The sequence below is a fragment of the Mobula birostris genome, chromosome 18, assembly GCF_030028105.1.
Source record: "Mobula birostris isolate sMobBir1 chromosome 18, sMobBir1.hap1, whole genome shotgun sequence".
NCBI classification, from domain to species: domain Eukaryota; kingdom Metazoa; phylum Chordata; class Chondrichthyes; order Myliobatiformes; family Myliobatidae; genus Mobula; species Mobula birostris.
In genome coordinates, this window is record NC_092387.1 from 34,978,080 (window position 1) to 34,996,537 (window position 18,458).

The following is an 18,458-nucleotide window of genomic DNA, read 5'->3' on the forward strand; positions in this document are numbered from 1 at the left end:
ACTGTTTGTGCTATATGTGCCTTGTGCATATCTTGTTTGTGCTATATGTGCCTTGTGCTGTGTATAACTGTTGGTACTGTGTTTGGCACCTTGGACCCAGAGGAACGGGGTTTTGTTTGGCTGCATTCATAGTATTCATGTGTGGTTAATGGTAATTATATATGAACTTAAAGTTTTCCTTTTACTTGTGAGAGGAGGTGATGGAACTATTCAACTGATTTAACATCACCGTCAACAACAATCTGAACCCTTGTACTATCTTCATCACTGGATTGAAGAAAAACAAGAGCCTTGTTCTCTTATCAAACACTTCAAATCCCAATCCCACATCCAAGCTCAGTCAGGCTGACCTTAACCATAATGTTGCCAATGTTAAGTTCCACCTGATACTAAGCATGGAAGAGTTATTGTTCATATGACAACCAATTCACTGGTCCCTCCTCATGCCCCAGTCTATCAGTGGTTAATTCAGTAATTGAACAGAAGAGTCTCGATGAAAGATTTGCCAAAGTGGGGATTACCTGCAGATATCCTGGTCCGAGGGGCTGACTGAAGTCCTGGAGAAGCTGTGAGGAGCCGTCACGGAGGTTGGACTGCCTACCTGTCAGCACAATACACAAGCCACGTTAGCCAAACAATTACTTTCAATATACCACACTTCAGCCAAACATTCATACACAGATACCAGCAAATAACCATCTCCAACACTGGCATTACCACTGTCTAATCACCAACACCCTGATGGTGCAACACACAAGATGATGGAGGAAGCATCTGTGGAGGGAAATGGACAGTTGACTAGAAAGTCAGTGACAAACCAACTCACCCAATGGGATTTGGCTGATAGCATCAGGTCAATGAAGTCCTAAAGGTACTGGAGTGTTCTAAACTGAGACAAGGCAGGCATCTCCAGCTGGGCACATTCATGGACGTTCAATCATGTGACACCTTGACTCAAACTCATACAACCAAACTACCTTTTAAATGTTTTCCATTTAAAGAATTTTTTTAAAAATCAGATTCCAGAGTAATTTCCAAAAGAGAGCAAGATAAAGAGGGGGGCTGCAGGGGTGGGGATTAACTGGACATTCATGCAGTGAACACAGACACAGGCAAAACAGACCTTTCTACCTGTACAGCAGGATTGCACATTGGTTGGCAGCAGTAGATACGCACACGGCTATTGACGATTGGTGTAACTCTCACCTCCACGTTCTCTCCCGTTTATTTTCAGTGGTGGTTGGAGGACCAGACGTTCGCAGCTGATGTTCCCCTGCTTGCCAGTCAAGCATCCTTTGTTTCTAACAACCCTCCTCCCCCCAGTGATTTACTCTCAAGTTTTACCGAGTAGATTAACATTCAATTGCTGGAGAATCTAGGACAATCTGGATAATTGTTTTAGGTAAATCAAAAATAACAGTTGTGTTGGGATTATAGCAAACACTCAGAAGAGAAAATCTCAGCCTGATCTGGAACTCGAAACACTGAGATATTACAACAGGCTGCTTTTAAACTGCTTGTTCTCCCCTTGTCAGTGAGATCCTGTCACAACATCCAGATCTGCCAGCATTGGTAAATCAAAATGTTAGCAAGTCTATCACAACACAATCACAAATTACCACTGTGGGAGAGGAATGGCACACACTTCACTTCATAACCACCTCTCCATTATCCTTTGTCTCACTTTCCCTTAAGGTTTAAGCTGATTAAGTAAGGGAGGCTACTGGCAGATTTTAGGGTTTTAGGTTGATTTTGGTCTTACATTAAAGCCTCACCATTTCTAGTTTCTTTCAAGCAGCTCACACTCTCTTTGGGAGACAATCTGGATATGACCCAATGACACTTAGTAGGAGCCAATGCTCCAGCACTGCCCTGGGGATCAGTGGGAGTGAACAGGGAGTAACATTGATACTCGAATTCAGAACTCACATCACTCACATCCCTCTTTACATCGGCGGCACAGCCGTGGAAACTGCAAGCTGCTTCAAACTTCTGGGAGTGCCCATCTCGCACAAACTCTCATGGTCCCGAAACACATTCTACATAATGCTCACCGACACCTCTACTTTCTGAGGAGGCTGGACAGAGCCAGACTATGCACATGTATACTCATGTTCTTCCACAGATGTGCAATAAAGAGCATCCCAACATGTTGCATCACTGCATGGTACAGAAACTGAAATGCAGCAGACAGGAAGCCTCTACAATGAGCAGTCAAAACTGCCTAACCCATCACCAGCACCATCCTACCTGCCATTAAGGACATAAATAGAGAAAGGTGCCAGAAAAGGGCCAGTAACATCATGAAGCATCCCACCTGCCCTGCTCATAAGTATGTGCAATATTTTCCCCACTCCCACCCCGGCCTGGGGGTGGGGGGGAAGCTACATGGCATCAACACCAGGACCCACCAGACTCAAAAACCAGTACCTTCCACAAGCAGCAAGACTGATCAGCAACTCCACCACCACTATATTATCATTTCTTGTCAGAGTCATCTTATGCACAGACACTCCTGTGCCTAGCTTCACTTTACAATATTTTAGTCCAACTATTTTCATCATTTCTTGCAGCTGTTGTCAGGTCAATGAAGTCTTAAGAATTGCAGGTGTGAAATTCACAGAAAAAAAAACACAGGTTCCTCACATTGACAGCTATTCCCAAGAGTCAACCAAACCATCTGGGGATGTTCAAAAACAAGTCAATCCAGTACACAATGTTTCAGGTCTGAGGCTAATCAGCCAGGGACAAGTTTTAATGAACTTAAGGTCAGAGCAAGAAGCGAAATGAGTGGTGGAGAGTGTGTTACCATCAGTATTTACAAAGTATCTGGACATGCAATTGAATCATCCAGGGATCAAAGGCTATGGACCAAGTGCTGGAAAGTGGGATTAACACAGATGCGTGCCCACTAGTTGGCATGTTACCATGCTGTACAAATCTGTGAGACAACATTCTGCAGATTTCCAGATTTTTAAATCTAGAATTCCACTGGTGGACCACAATCACCGTTCAAGATTTGATTCCTGCTACTGTCTATAAAGAGGTTGTATGTTCTCCCCGTGATCACAAGGGTTTTCTCCCACATTCCAAAGACGTACAGTTAGGGTGAAGGTGAGCAAGTTGAGGGCTTGCTATGTTGGTGCCAGAAGTGTGGCAACACTTACGAGATATACAATCCTCACCGATTTGATGTGAGGCGACGCAAACTTTGTATTTCGCTGTATGTTTCAACGCACAGGAGACAAATAAAGCTAATCTTTATTCTTATCGTTATATACTGAGAAACCTGCAGCAAACCATAGGAAACAGAAGATCACGTCGAAAGAGTGAGCAGTCTGAAACACACACCCACATCCCTGTGGCCAAAGATTGTGGGACTCAGTGTGGTATTGTAGCAAGCAGTCTCTATTAGTCTCTGCAGGGTCCATTAGGTGGGTGTGCAGACAATGTTTCCTCATGCGTGGGATTCTAGAAACACAGGTCGCCATTTAAAATATACAGAGGTTCACTGGGAATTGCTGGTAGAAATAGGGTCAGCTGATGGTACCATGGAGAACTTGCACAGGAGTTAGCCCGGTTCACAGTTAACGTCCCAACAATGCAGCAGCAGAGAAAGGTTCTTGAAGCGTTAGGGTAGGGTTTGGCCACCATAAAGGAACATGGAGGAATGATGCACCTCAGAAGAATCGACATTTGTCTTTGACAGTGGATTTTTCAACAACAGCTTTAAATGAAGTCAGTCCCAATGAGGAGACAACATTTGCACCTTCCTATTCCACCCGCCTGCTTGTGTGGGTCATTCACTGTGACATACAGCACTCTCATTCAAACCTTGCAGCACCAGAATGAATACACTAATAGAGAATTCAAATTCCCAGCATGAACGATGCATGTACTTCTGATGGACACTGGGTGCCTCATCACAATTAACAACTGGTTTTGCACTTCCATTCCACAGCAGAAAAGGATATGCGCTGTGATGGAGCTCTAGCCAAGTGCATTAATGTTACAGAACCATGGCAAAGAAACAGGACTTACAGTACATCTCAACCATTAAATCTGCCTTTTCCTCAATTTACAAAAAGAGACGTGCTCTTGAGAAACAGTTTGTTAATCAAAACTTCAAGAATCAAAACAGCTGAATGAAATGCATTATGGGTCCTTTGCTGTTGTGAATTTTTATGCTCAAAGAGCCGTTCCCTATATTAAAATATGTTTGGTAATTCAAATGTTTCAAGATGCAATGACTAATAGCAAAAAATTGTAAACTACAATTGTAAATTGAAAAATTACTGTAACTAGCTGGCAGAGCACACTTGACAGACTGGAATATTCTTTTGTGTTTTAATGAAAAACAGATCTCCAAATATGTCTTCTGTGCATATTTCACCAGCTGTACTTAATATGTGAGATATGTCAAAACTTGAGCCACTTGAGCAAGCTTCAGCAATTTCTGAAACTGCACAACCCCAAGTGACATTTTTATTTAATTATACTAATGAAATACTGCCTCAGCTGGACAGTATGAAATTGCAATTTTATCCTGCAAGACTATTGTGGCTTGCCTAACAGATCAATCCGCTGGAGTCTTAATAGTCTATTCTATTCTAATGAAGGGTGCAGTGTTTAACAGAAAATAAATTGCAGTTTACGTGATGAGACAGCTCCATGCACAAATCAGTTGAGTTTAGATAAAGATCATCTTGTAACAGCAGGTATTACCATCCTTACCGCATTTTCTGATTCAGCACGCACCTTAGAAATATTGCTGGAACGGCTGGTAGAATGGCCCAGAGGCTTCTCATTCTGTAACAGAAAGGTGAGGCATATTAACCTTGCTGACCAACAACACACTCAATGTAAAATAGCACTGCTGCTAACAAAAGCTTAGCATCTATAAAGCAAAATTAACTGTAGACTCAAAAGTAATTTGCACAGTAATATTTCAGCGGGGGGTGGGAGGGGGGTAGAAAAGCATCAGAGGCGTCCAGCATCCACTCAGACTTAACAATTTACACTGACCAAGTACCCAGTTACACTGTTGGCCAGATCAAAAGTGGTGACAAATAGGTTTATAGGAGGGAGATTGAAAATCTAGTTGAATGGTGCCACAACAAAAACCTCTCACTCAACGTCAGCAAAAACAAATGAACTGATTATTGACTACAGGAGGAAGAAACCCAGGGGTCCATGAGCTAGTGCTCATTAGGGGAATGGAGGTGGAGAGGGTCAGCAATTTTAAATTCATTGGCATACTCATACAAGAGCATCTGTCCTAGGACCAGAATGTAAGTGACACAGAAGACACTACAAATCCTCTACAGTCTTGGAAGTTTGTGCAAATTTGACACGTCATCCAAAACTTCAACAAACCTCAGTAGATACGAAGTCGAGAATATCCCGACTGGTTGCACCACGTCCTAGATATGACATACCAATAACTGAAGTATTTATAGTGGAAGGGTTTCAGGTGTTCGAAGTAGTTAGCTTCACATTTTTCAGAGACTTACCTGAGATCTAGGTCTCCAAAATATCATATGCATGTGAAGTCACCCACGTGGGAGAAAACGGGTATATAATGAATATTATATTCATTATAATATTCGGAGCGTGGCCACTCCAGTGAACGATATTTGTTATGTGTCAAGTAGGGTACCGTGCACAATTCTGATTTGATGGAGACAGACGTGAGAGTACGGAGGAACATCTGGAGAAACTTCTGAAATGCCCACTTCGCTGCCGCTGCTACTGTGTGGGCCGGAATCTCCGGAGGAGAAGGCCCCGAATCCTCGGCTTTGCTTGTTTCAGCGGCCGAGGCAAGGTCAAAGGCGCTCAGCGGAGGATGGCACTTGGGAGGCTGTATCAGAGGGGCTGGTCGGAGGCTCGAAGTTTTCGGACAGACGGACTCAGTGTCGGCTGTGGTCAGGTGCTTCCAATGCATTGGCAGTAGTCGATGCCTGGAGGTTTACAGCAGGGAGTTTCTCCCTTTTGCCGCCTGCTATCGGGTACTCGGGAGTCGATTGGGACTTTGAGACTTTTTTTTAACCGTGCCCATAGTCTGCTCTTTATCAAATTATGGTATTGCTTTGTATGCTGTAACTATATGTTCTAATTATGTGGTTCTGTCAATGTTAGTCTTTGGTTTGTCCTGTTTTTCCAGTGATATCACCCTGGAGGAACATTGTATCATTTCTTAATGCATGCATGCACCTCTAAATGACAATAATCGAGGACTGAGTGTTCTCATAATCTAAAAAAGTTCAGGTTTATTAGGAATGTGGTTGGAACATCATGGAGAAACATGAAAGAAACACAAGGTGAAGGAAAATTAATTCACCCAGCTTCAGTTTCTGCACCAGACAATTTGTTTGCAACTTACACTGGACAACAAATTTTTCTGAAAGTGTTGCTTCCGCAGTAATTTTTTTTGTTTATGATAGGTCATGAAGCTGGACACAAATATAATTCCAGACCACTTGTACCATGTAGGAATTTGGAGAAACAAGAAATTAACTTTATTTGAATATAATGTGTTTAATTGCATAACAGTGCTAACAGTTTGCAATAGCTTAAGCTAAAAATGTTTTGTTGATGATTTTCGTTTGCATTCAGTGTCTGAGGCTTCTCGCTTAAGTGTTCATCACAAGTCAGCCAGCATTAGTGGATTCCAATTGCCCTGATATTGCTTCTCCATGACCACAATATCCTGGTGAAACCTTTCACCATGCTCACCAATGCCTGTACCAAGATTTGCAGGGAAGAAATCTAAATGGGAATGCAGAAAGTGGATCTTTAGTGACAGGTTGAATTTCATGGTTTTGTATGCTTGAAGCATGCTGTCAGCCAGCTGCATGTAGTTTGGTGCTCTGTAGTTACCAAGAAAATTTTCAACAACATCCTTGAATGCCTTCCATGCAATTATCCCCAGTCCCACTAGGAGTTCTTTGAATTATCTGTCAGATTTGCAGATCACAAAAATGCCTTGCTTAATCTTGGCATCAGTTATTCTGAGAAATACCTGTCTCAAACATTGAAATTCTTCACGGAAATGTTTGTGTCTGGTGACAGCAGATCCTATCTTTGCAGTCTTGAACCCAGGTCATCTAACTCAGATTGAGTTACTAAATGAGGCTTACTCAACAAAGAGTCCAAAAATCTATAATCGGTATCAGTGTGGTTTTCCCCGTTCCTGGCTCATGCGTCATGGCATCTTAATTTTCCTCCTCTAGACGCCAAATCCTGTTTTTCTTAAACCTTTCTTACCATACAGCATCTGCCCTACCTAAGCATGCTCAGGCGTGCCTAGACAAGATAGAAAACTTTTCAGCTTACATTGTGGGCAACATTTAAATGATGAATTATGAATTGAAATAACAAATATTGGTGACTTTTTTTAAATGGTGCCCAAAGTATATAGGAACAAAATCTTTATTGTCCAATGTTATTGGTATGTTCTTTGGTTAATCAGAATTGTATCAGTATTTCTGAAAATTCTTTGAATTTAAGAAGTTCTTTGAGCTTTATATTTAAGAAATGCTTTGTGCTTTGGAGATGTTTAGTGTTTTAGAAATGGCTTGTAATTTGGAAATGTTGAAGATAAAAGTCCTCCAAATATTAAATGTGTTTTTAAGACACATTTAAGACTGTTGTTTGGATTTAAATGTGTATCACTGAAAATAAATGAACTGTGTAGTCCTGACGAAGCGTCTCGGCCTGAAACGTCGACTGTACCTCTTCCTAGAGATGCTGCCTGGCCTGCTGCGTTCACCAGCAACTTTGATGTGTGTTGCTTGAACTGTTTTCTGTACCAGTTTGTTAGCTGGAAGTACCTTGGCCTTAATGGGGAGAGAGGATTCACCTTTTGGATAGTGAGAATTGGCAGTTAAACTCATGGCAGAGAATCAACAGGGAAGTAAACTAGTTTATGAAGGTTGGGTAGTTACAATATAATCTCCCTTTAGTGAGGGCCCTCATGGCAAATTATATCTGATAGGGCTTAAAGTCTGTTTTTATTTAGAATTTAGAACTTCGTGGCCAGCAAATCCAGTACCATCACAAGACAGCCTTCGATGCATCTGTAAGAAACATTCTTTGCAAGTCTAGATTATAATTAGCAGCTACATTAGAACTGGCATCACAGCATTGGCACAGGAATAAATTTAAGCTGACCTGCTAAGGTTGATGAATTTACTGCCTCAGTGTTTGGTTGTTTTTAAATCATAAATTAGTAACTTCTAACCCTACCCAGCAGCTACCAACCCCCAATCTCTAAACCTCAATCTAGGAGACTGATGATCCAAGTCACTGTGATATCAGCAGGGATTCCATGTGGCCACAGTGTCAACCATCACTAAGACAATACCAATGAAGGGTCGTACTGCCAAAATTCCCTTTGCCAGCTGGCTCAATGATAACACATCATTTGTCTGCAACCAAACAATGCTTGCAGTATTTAAATCATTACATTCAGATGACTTGCAGATATAGTCGGCGAGTGAGAGGGGGAAGGAGAGGAATAGAATTGGTTTGTGAGAATCAGGTTTAATATCACTGGCATATGTCATGAAATATATTGTTTTGTGGCAGCAGTACATTGCAATATATTAATCTAAATTACAATAAGAAATATATATATTAAAAATTAAATTAAGTAGTGCAAAGAGAACTAAAAAAGAAAAAAGTAAGACAGCGTTCATGAGTTCATTGTCCAGTCAGAAATCTGATGGCAGTGGGTAAGAAGCTATTCTGAAAACGTTCCTTGATGCTGACAATGAGAAGAGGACATGTCCTGGATGATGGGGGGGGGGGGGGGGGGGTCCTTCACTAACGATGGATGCTGTCTTTTTAAGCATCGTTTTTTCAAGATGCCTTTGATGCTGAGGAGGCTAGTGCCCATGATGGAGCTGGCTGAATTTACCAGCTTCTTCAGCTTTTTCCCAGATCTTGTGCAGTGGCTCCTCATACCACACGGTGATGTAACTAGTCAGAATGCTCTCCATGGTACGACTGCAGAAATTTGCGAGAGTTGTTGGTGACATGCCAGTTCTCCTCAAAGTCCTGATGTGCTTTCTTTGTAATTGCCTCAATATGTTGGGACCAAGATAGATCTTCAGAGATGATGACACCCAGGAATTTGAAATTGCTCACCCTTTCCACTGCTGATCCCTCAATGAGAGAGACTGGTGTATGTTCTCTCTATTTGCCCTTCCTGAAGCGCACAATCAATTCCTTGATCTTAACGACGTTGAATCCAAGGTCGTTGTGGTGACACCACTCAACCAGCTGATCTATCTCACTCCTGACCGGCGCCTCATCAGCATCAGAATTCTGCCAACAATGTCACTGGAAAATTTGTAGATGGTGTTTGTGCTGTGCCCTCCCTCACAGTCATGGGTGTAGAGTGCAGAACAGTGGGCCAAGCAGACATCCTTGAAGTGTGCCAGTGTTGACTGTCAGCGAAGAAATGTTATTTCTGATCTGCCATCATTGTCGTAAGTACCACAGTACAATGAAAATTTTGTCTTGTAAAATTGTTCATACAGATCAATTCATTGCACAGAGCACTGAAACAGCAAGGTGAAACTTCAGGAGTGCAGAATAAAGTATAACTACAAAGTGCAATGCAGGTGACAATAAGCAGCAAGGTCAAAAACGAGGTCGAATGTGAGGTCAAAGGTCCATCCTATTGCACTAGGGAACCATTTAATAATCTTATAACAGAGAGGAAGAAGCTGTCCTTGAGCCTGGAAGTATGTGCTTTCAGGCTTCTGTCATTTCTGCCCGATGAGAGGAAGGAGAAGAGAATGCCCAGAGTGGCTAGGACTTTTGATTATACGGGCTGCTTCACTGAGCCAACAAGTAGAGACAGAGACCATGGAAGGCAGGCAGGTTTCTGTGATGTGTTGAGTTGTATCCAGACACACTGCAGTTTCTTATGGGCACAGGCAGAGCAGTTGCTGCTCTAATTGGAGAGATGGCAAGGGAGCCCTGATGACGGAAGCAGACACAATTGAAACAACAAATACTGAAATTGGACAATGTCAGGAAGTCTTTTGTAAAAATCATGGTGGGTTAGAGTTTCCCCAAGAGACTCAGAGTGAAGATAGAATACCAAAGGCAGGAGAGGTATTCATGAAGATGATAAATAGGATGTTTGAGCTGGTTTTGGGATTGAGACCTAGACTCTGACGGCCACTCCAGGACATTAACTTTGTTGTTTTAAGCCATTCCTGTGTAGCTTTGGCTTTACACTTGTGATTATTGTATTGCTGGAAAACGAATCTTCTCCCAAGTCGCAGTTGTCTTGCAGACTGCATCGGGTTTTTCTCCAGGACTTCCCTGAATCTTGCTGCATTAATTTTACCCCCTACCTTCACAAGCCTTCCAGAGCTCGCTGCAGTGAAGCATCCCCACAGTACAATGCAGCCACCATCATGCTTCACAGTTGGGATGGTGTGTTTTTGATGATGTGTAGTGTTCGGTTTATGCTGAACATGGCATTTAGTCTGATGGCCAAAAAGCTCAGTTTTGGTTTCATCACACCATAGAACTTTCTTCCAGCTGACTTCAGAATCTCCCACACGTCTTCCGACAAACTCTAGCAGAGATTTCATGTCAGTTTTCTTCCCCCAACCCCACCCCGACAGTGGCTTTCTCTTTGCCATTCTCTCATAAAGCTGCAACTGGTGAAGCACCTGGCAACAGTTGTATGTGCAGTCTCTCCCATCTCAGCCACTGAAGCTTGTAACTCCTCCAGTTCTGCTAGATTATGTATTGCATTGAACTGCTGCTGCTAAGTTAACAAATTTCACAACACATGCCGGTGATAATACACCTGATTCTGATTCTAATTTGGCACATTCCAGGAGCTATGTACTTGTACCCCTAGGTGTATCCATTCACCAACACCCCCTTGGACCTTGATATTCATTATGTATGGCTTGCCCTGATTTAACTTCGCAAAATACATCACTACACATTTGTCTGAGTTAAATTCCACCTGCCATTCCTTTGCCCATTTTCCCAGTTGATTAATACCTTGGACAACCTTCTTCACTGTCCATTATAAGAGGAACTTCGGTGTCATTGACCAACTTATTACTCGTGCCACTTATTGTACAATCTTACCCAGATCATCAGTATACATGACTACAGAGAAGCCAGCAACAATCCCAATGGCACACCACTGGCCGTAGGCATCCAATCTGGAAAAAAAACTTCCACTATGTTCTTGATTTCCAGAATTGAACACTGTCTGATATATTTGATTTGTTTCTTTCTAATGGTCTGTGGCCAACATACTGACAGAGAACGATTACAAAGAACTGGCAGCACAGAAACAGGCCAACGAGTTCCTGCCAATGATTATGCTTCATGTAAATCTTCTCTCATTTAACCGAATATGGAATATAACCATTCCACATTTCAAATGAGTGTTAGGTGGACTTAAGTAACTGGCCTTGGGTTGTGCCTGTGTTAAAGGGGAATTATCTTATAAATGCAATCTTGTTTCCCAGTGCAAAATCATTCAGGAACTGCTTACTGCAAATTTCTTTAGACCTGAAATCAAACACTAAATGTTGGAACTGCTCAGGAGATTAAATGAATTTCAAAGTTTCATTTTATTGTCAAAGTATGCTTGTATAATACAACTCTGATATTTGTCTACTCCAGATAGCCATTAATTACAGAAAGACCATGGTGTTGAAGAAAGACATCACCTTCCCCCTCCCCCCAACCATCTCTGACCTCCATGCGGCAGCTCCCTGGACACAGCATAGTGCTGGATCCTTCAAACAAATTCAAACTGTACATCACTGCTGCAGTTTCCAAAATGCAAGCAAGACAAGAAGAACAAGCAGAAGGTGTAGAAAAAGTGAAATGGGAATCGTCATTCGCTGGCGCCATCCTGACTGGAATTTGACCTAATCCTCTGGTATTCCAACATTTCTTTTCACATTATTGAAGTTTGAGGATTCAAAGGGTAACCTTCAGAACACTATTTCAGAATAAAAGTAATCTTCTTTGTTGGACTTCCTTTACTAAAAGCAGCTGACTCTCAGCTACCAGCAGTGGTTGGTACAGCAAGGTAGCAGCAGGTACACAATTCTTAAACATACAGTAACTATGTTACTCCCTCTGTAAAGTACTAAGCCCATACAAACATATCAATTGCAACACACACACACAAAAAATACTGGAGGAACTCAGTAAGCCAAGCTGCATCTATGGAGGAAAATAAACAGTCAACATGTTGGCCAAAATCCTTTAGGATTAGAAATGAAGGAAGGAGGCAGAAGCCAAAATAATGTTCATTGTTTGCATATATAAAACTGTATAATTTCATATCCATTAAGTTAACTGGTACAATCAACTCAGATATGTATGGTAAATGATTTAATGATTCATAATTTCATAAGTGCTTTTAATCAATCCCCAAATATATATTTATTCATTCTTCTGAATTAAAAGTTATTCACTTCGAGTAGGAGGAGTTGTTACTGCAGCATTCATTTCCAAGAATCAGCAATTCAGTTGACCACTTAAAGTCAGTCACTTACATGAAAACAAGCTCTTGGGCCCACACTAACCACGAAGCACCTGTTTACACAGTTACCACACAAATTATATTCACCACTCATCTTTATCTGGGACCAATTAATTGAGAGTCGGCAATTGATGCAGCAACCAGATCTTCCGATAGCAGGAGGAAACCAGAGCACCATACTCCTACATGTTTATAGGGAGAATGTGCAAACTGCTTACAGACAAAACCCGAGGTCAGTTTCAAACTCTGATCCCTGGCACTGTGAGCCACTATTTGCCATCTCCACCTCCACAGACAGGCTTCACACAAAACTGTCCTTACATCCTGCACTATAATCGTTAGCTTTACATAATTATTTCCATAATGCGACATTACAAGAAATACATTGCATTTTATATTTGCTAAATATTCTTGGATCCTGGTGACTCTGTGATCTATAGGTTCTTCAGAAGTCAAAAAATTGATATAAAACTAGGTGGTTACTGTTATGTTTTGTAGCCCCAAAATATTAAACTAACAGAAAGCAGAAACAGAGCTGAGAATAACGTATCATAGCTTAATTTTTACTTTAAGCGAGACACACGTGTATGACGCAGTGCTGTGATGACACACGTCATTCACGTACTTTGTACATATAACCATAATGAATTATATAAACAAAGAATGCTTAATCAAATACATTTACAAGATTACACAAATATTATTTAAATATTAAATAGTGCTCCTCCCTGCTTCGTTATAAACTACAATTTAATATAGAATGAATCTCAAATTATGTACATATATAGACAGATCCTAGATTTTTTTAATGCAAATTTTATTTTAGAGATTTATTTTTTGTTTCCAACATTAGCGTCAGTAAAACGAAAACTTTAGATTTCCAAACATTCATTTTACAAAAATTCAAATGTTAGAGAAATTTTTGTACCATGTTAAAGAAAGCAACATATTAAGTAATCGATCAGTTTTCAAATAAAAATGATTACTTCGCATATAAATAGCCCAGTGCGTGATCAAAGATGACAAACAGTTGCTAATGATCAATGACATGAAGAGTTGAATGAATTAAATTAAATGACTGAAACAGAAACCAGTATAGAAGGAATCAAACCAGGTAAAAGGTGAGGATGTGGCAGATGTGACTATTTTAATTCTTACTCCATGCCAGGAGAGAGAATAGCAACAAGACGCAAGGTGGTCATCCTGCATCAGCAAGGCCTCTCCCAAGCAGAAGTTTTGCAACATTCCAAAGTTGAGATGTGCTGTCCAAGCTCTTCTGAAGGAGGACAAAGAAACAGGCAAGGTTGAGGACCAGAAACTCAGTGGCTGACCACGGAAACTGCAGATAAGAGATACATCAACTGACTTCTCTTCTAAATCGGAACAAGTTCAGCACTGCTATCAGCTCTGAACTCAGAAACCACTGCTACCCAAGTACGCTCCTGTACAATCGGGAAAGTCTTGTCAGAAGTGGTCTTCGTGGAAGAGTTGTTGCCAAAAAGCCATTTCTCCAAAGTGGAAACAGCCAAGGAACTCACCTATGCACAATAACACAAAGACTGGGGTGCTGTACAATGGCAGCAAGTGCTCTGTTCCGACAAGTCCACATTTGAAATTCTTGGCTCAAACAGGATGCAGTTTGTCCATAGAAGTACTGGAGAGTGCTACATGGATGAGTGTCTGCAGACAACAGTGAATCATGGCAGAGGTTCCCTGCAGGTTTGAAGTATGCATTTCTGCAAATGGAGTTGGCGATCTGGGCAGAATTAATGGAACCCTCAATACTGAGAATCGGAAATGTTGATGATTAGAAATGAGGGTAAGCTCTCTCCCATACAAGTACCAATTGACATCCCAAACCAGACTCAAGGCGTCTCTGTCAATACGTGCACAATTTTTCTCTGCAGTTTTAAGGGAGCATGATGCAAAGGCTATGGGGTGTCATTTCCATGTGACATGACTGCACCTATTCCATCAGGAAAGCCATCACAGGCCAGCTTCACTGGATGTAATGGATCATGAGTACAGTGTCTGACATCAATGTTTCTTTTACCTTTTTGAAAACCACCTCACATTACTTTGTCCCTTCCTATTTCTTCTCTCTCTGTAGTAGAGTTCAAGGGATGGAGCACAGTAGCCAAGTTTGTAGGAACCTGTTACAGTAATTGACAAATCCTAAAAATGACCGTAACTGACGTGCCCTTTGGCCTTGGGGAAACTACCACCGCCTGAATTTTCTCAGCACATTTGTGTAATCCTTGTGCATCAATGATGTGACCACAGTAAATGATGCTTGGTTTAAAGAATTCACGCTTGAGTCGTGCCCCAAGCCCATAATCTTCTATTCTTCTTAATACGGTCTTGAAATTTTGGAAATGTTCCTCGTCATCCTGACTGATAACAATGACGTCATCCTGGTAACACTGAGTGCCTGCGTAGCCTTGCAGCGCCTAATCTAGAGCTTTCTGACAGATGCAACTCCAAAAATAATCCTATTATAGCGATAAAGCCCTTTCTGACTGTTTATGGTGAGAAATACTTTGGACTCTTCTTCGATCTCCATCTGTAGGTAAATCTCAGCCAAGTCCACTTTGCTAAAGTGCTTTCCTCCAAAAAGATTTGTAAAGATATCCTGGGCAGAGAGTATTGATCTACTTTCTGTTCTAGGTTGATGGTGACACTAAATTGCAACAAACCCTAACAGACCCATTCTTCTTGGTTACTGAGCCTGGCATTGCCCATGGACTCCACTCAAACTTGGAAAGAATTTCTTCAGCCTCTATGCAATCTAGCTCACTGGCTATTTCATCATGGACGGTAAAAGAACGCTTTGCAAAAGTTGGTTGTGGCATTTTCATTTAACATGTTTGCTCTTGATATATTTGAGTTTTCCAATACCATACTGTGCAGCATCCAGTACATTTCTTAATTTGCTTTCAGCTGACCGTTGAAGGGGATGTGATATGCAAATGGTGGATGGAGCTCCAATCAAGTTGCAATTGTCTCAACCAATTATGTCCCCACAATGCTAGCCCTCCTGTTTTTATGATATACAAGTCCAATATGGCTTGTTGGTTTTCTATTTCACTGTTACAATGTCATTCCCACAGGAGTTATCTTTTCTCCACTATAATTTCAAAGGAGGATATCTGTAGGCCTCAGTTCAGTATCTTTGAAATGCCACTCAAACTTATTTTCTGGAACGACTGAAACAGCCGAGCCAGTGTCCAACTCCATTTTAATTAATTTACCATTCACTTCTGCTGCACGCCATATTGCTTGTTTATTGTTAGTTTTCACATTGTAAATCTCAAAGCTACCAAGTCCTGCGTCCGTCTCATCATCCAATTTTTCATCAACAGCATGCAGCACGCTCTTTGAAACTGCAAATTGATTTTTTTTTATATCTTTTTCTCTTCCCTGTACAGTCCATTTATTTTTGTCTGTCTGACCTGCTCTTTGTATGTCTTCTACTTCGTTACATTTTCTGCAAGTTTCACCTTTAAACTTTCATTGGTTTGGTGTATGTGAGCCCCTACCACAATGGTAACACTTAATTATAATTTTTCATATTTGATACCTTATTAAATAGCATAAACTCCCATACATCCTCTACTTTGATTGTTTCTTAATGCTCTCCATTTTCTACATACTAACTTCTACTTGACTCCTATAGACCCTAATGAAGTCATACAGCTTAGAAAAAACCCAGCACATTCATGCTGTCCTTTGAATATCTCTGAACTAATACGATTTATCCACATTAATTCTTTAGCTTTCTACATCTTACTAATTCACTTATCTGCATGTTTTGTAAATTCTGTTACTTCTCTTTCCTGCTGCCATGGTCAAAGTTACTAATCTTCTCAGACCACCACTCAGCACCTCCTCCAAAATTACCAATTCTGCTATGACTGTTCATTCTCATCTCTCTGTACTGGGCTGACGCAAGCTCTGCCTGTATAGAATCTTCAGAAATTTGAACTACTTCCACATTGCCCAACACCCTGCTCCAACTGACCTGGAGCCATGCCACTCAATTATGCTGTAAACAACACAAGGTTTGTGGATGCTAGGCTCTTTCCCAAAACACAGTCTCTACTTCTGCAGCAGAATCACCCAATTGAAACAACCCGTGCAGAGCAGACAGTTTTCTACCTCGGAGGAATTTTTTTTAACTGGAAGGAAAAGTTGATATACATGCCATCAGGTTGGAGCCCATTAGGCAGAATACAAGTTGTTGCTCCTCCACTCTGAGGGTGGCCTCATTGTGGCACAAGAGGAGACCATGGGCTGACACATTGGAATGCGAATTAAAATGTTGGATCAACAGGAAGTTCCACTTTCGGCTCCAGTCCCCCAATTTATGACGGGTCTTACCACTCTAGAGAGGAAACATTAGGAGCATGAGACAAAACAGATGATCCCAGCAGATTCAGAGGTGAAGCGGTGCCTCACCAGGAAGGACTGTTTAGAGCCCTGAATGAAGGTGAGGGGAAACATGAATGAGCAGATGTAACACTTTGGCCATTTGCAGGGATAAGTGCCAAGACAGAGGTTGGTGGGGAGGGATGAATGGACAAGGGAATCATAGAAGAGGCCTTCCCGACACGCGTGGTCCTCAAGGAGACTCAGAAGATCCCACTGCACTGTTTAGAGAACAAAGTGGTTCTCTCAGTATATTGGCCAGAGGTTATTAAGCAACCAACACTCAAATATTGAGCACCTGGTCATGACCTCAGCTCTACTTGTGACAGTTCAATCCAGTTCCTTGGAAATTTTAACCCTTGCATTGGTGAGGCGTGTGGAATCTTGATGCCGGAGTCTACATCTGTGACCACACTTCAATGCAGCTCATTGAATGTACAATTTACTGAAACATTCAGATGTCATGAAAGAGTACAGATTGTTATCTTTTCACACAGTTCCCCATTTTGGTAAAAATGTTCCCAAGAGGTCACATTTGGGGAGATACACAGACTTAATTCCTGTTAAAATGTCGTAGCACAGCAACCTATTTGTCAAAATGAAGACAAGTATTCATCAATAAGCTAACCTTTTACTTATCGCCTACATAGGCCATACAAGCATTTAATACCAGGAACTCAACAGTACAAGTTCTTAACAAAATATGAAAATACACAGGACAAATAAACTCTTCTCGGGATTCCAGCTGGGTACGGGCATTGATTTTAACTGACATTTCGATGACAAACTCTGCCATCTTCATCAAGGATGATGCCTGGGCATGTCTAGTCCAGTGGTATTTAACTAAATGGCAGAGTTTGTCATGGAAACATTGGTTAAAATCGATACCTATATCAGGCTAGAAGCCCGAGAAGAGCTTTCTCGTCGTATAAACCACTGCTGTAACTTGCCTCGTATGCGGTTCCCCACTACGTCAGAGAGGCGTGGAGGGAAATCGTCCGCTGGAGAAACTCCGGATACGACGTACCTTTCCTACTCTAGGAAAGCACTAGATTCTTTTCATACAAGACAAGTTCAAAACAAGGTTATCCCCTCTTTATTCAAGATATCTTTGCCATGTGCCCCCCTGGAACTATTAACCCTTCTGCAGTTATTCACAAGGCACAATCCTTAAATAGCCATACAGCAATTTCTGCTATCAACAATTAACACAAACAGGTCAACCCTGTGTTACAAACGCCTATGATTTACATTTTGATGGTGTATTTTTGGGCCGATTCTGCAATCTGGCACTTTGCTGTCTCCGAGGGTGTTCGGTGTCGTTTGGAGCAAAGTGTGCAGCTTGGAAGACAAGAAGCCTGGAGATAGGGCGTGAGTCCATGATCAACTCCATTTCTCGCCGATCTCACCAACTAAGAGCGTCAAAAAAGACAAAAGTCAATGGGAATGAGAGCAGAAGGCAAGCAGGTATTCAGCACCG

At 41.5% G+C, this 18,458-nt stretch overlaps 1 protein-coding gene across 4 annotated transcripts in view; it reads right to left on the reverse strand.

Moving 5' to 3' along the window:
* marchf8 (membrane-associated ring finger (C3HC4) 8) overlaps window positions 1–18,458 on the reverse strand; it is a 48,326-nt gene that overhangs the window by 10,843 nt on the left and 19,025 nt on the right. For 2 of the 4 annotated variants that reach the window (XM_072282466.1, XM_072282464.1), the window contains exons 2-3: window positions 4,759–4,809; window positions 522–601 (exon numbers count right to left, since the gene is read on the reverse strand). In XM_072282466.1, the coding sequence (XP_072138567.1) occupies window positions 522–601; window positions 4,759–4,809 (131 nt within the window). Of the gene's footprint in view, window positions 1–521; window positions 602–4,734; window positions 4,810–18,458 lie in introns of all 4 variants that reach the window. The other 2 variants (XM_072282465.1, XM_072282463.1) reach the window with 1 other exon arrangement.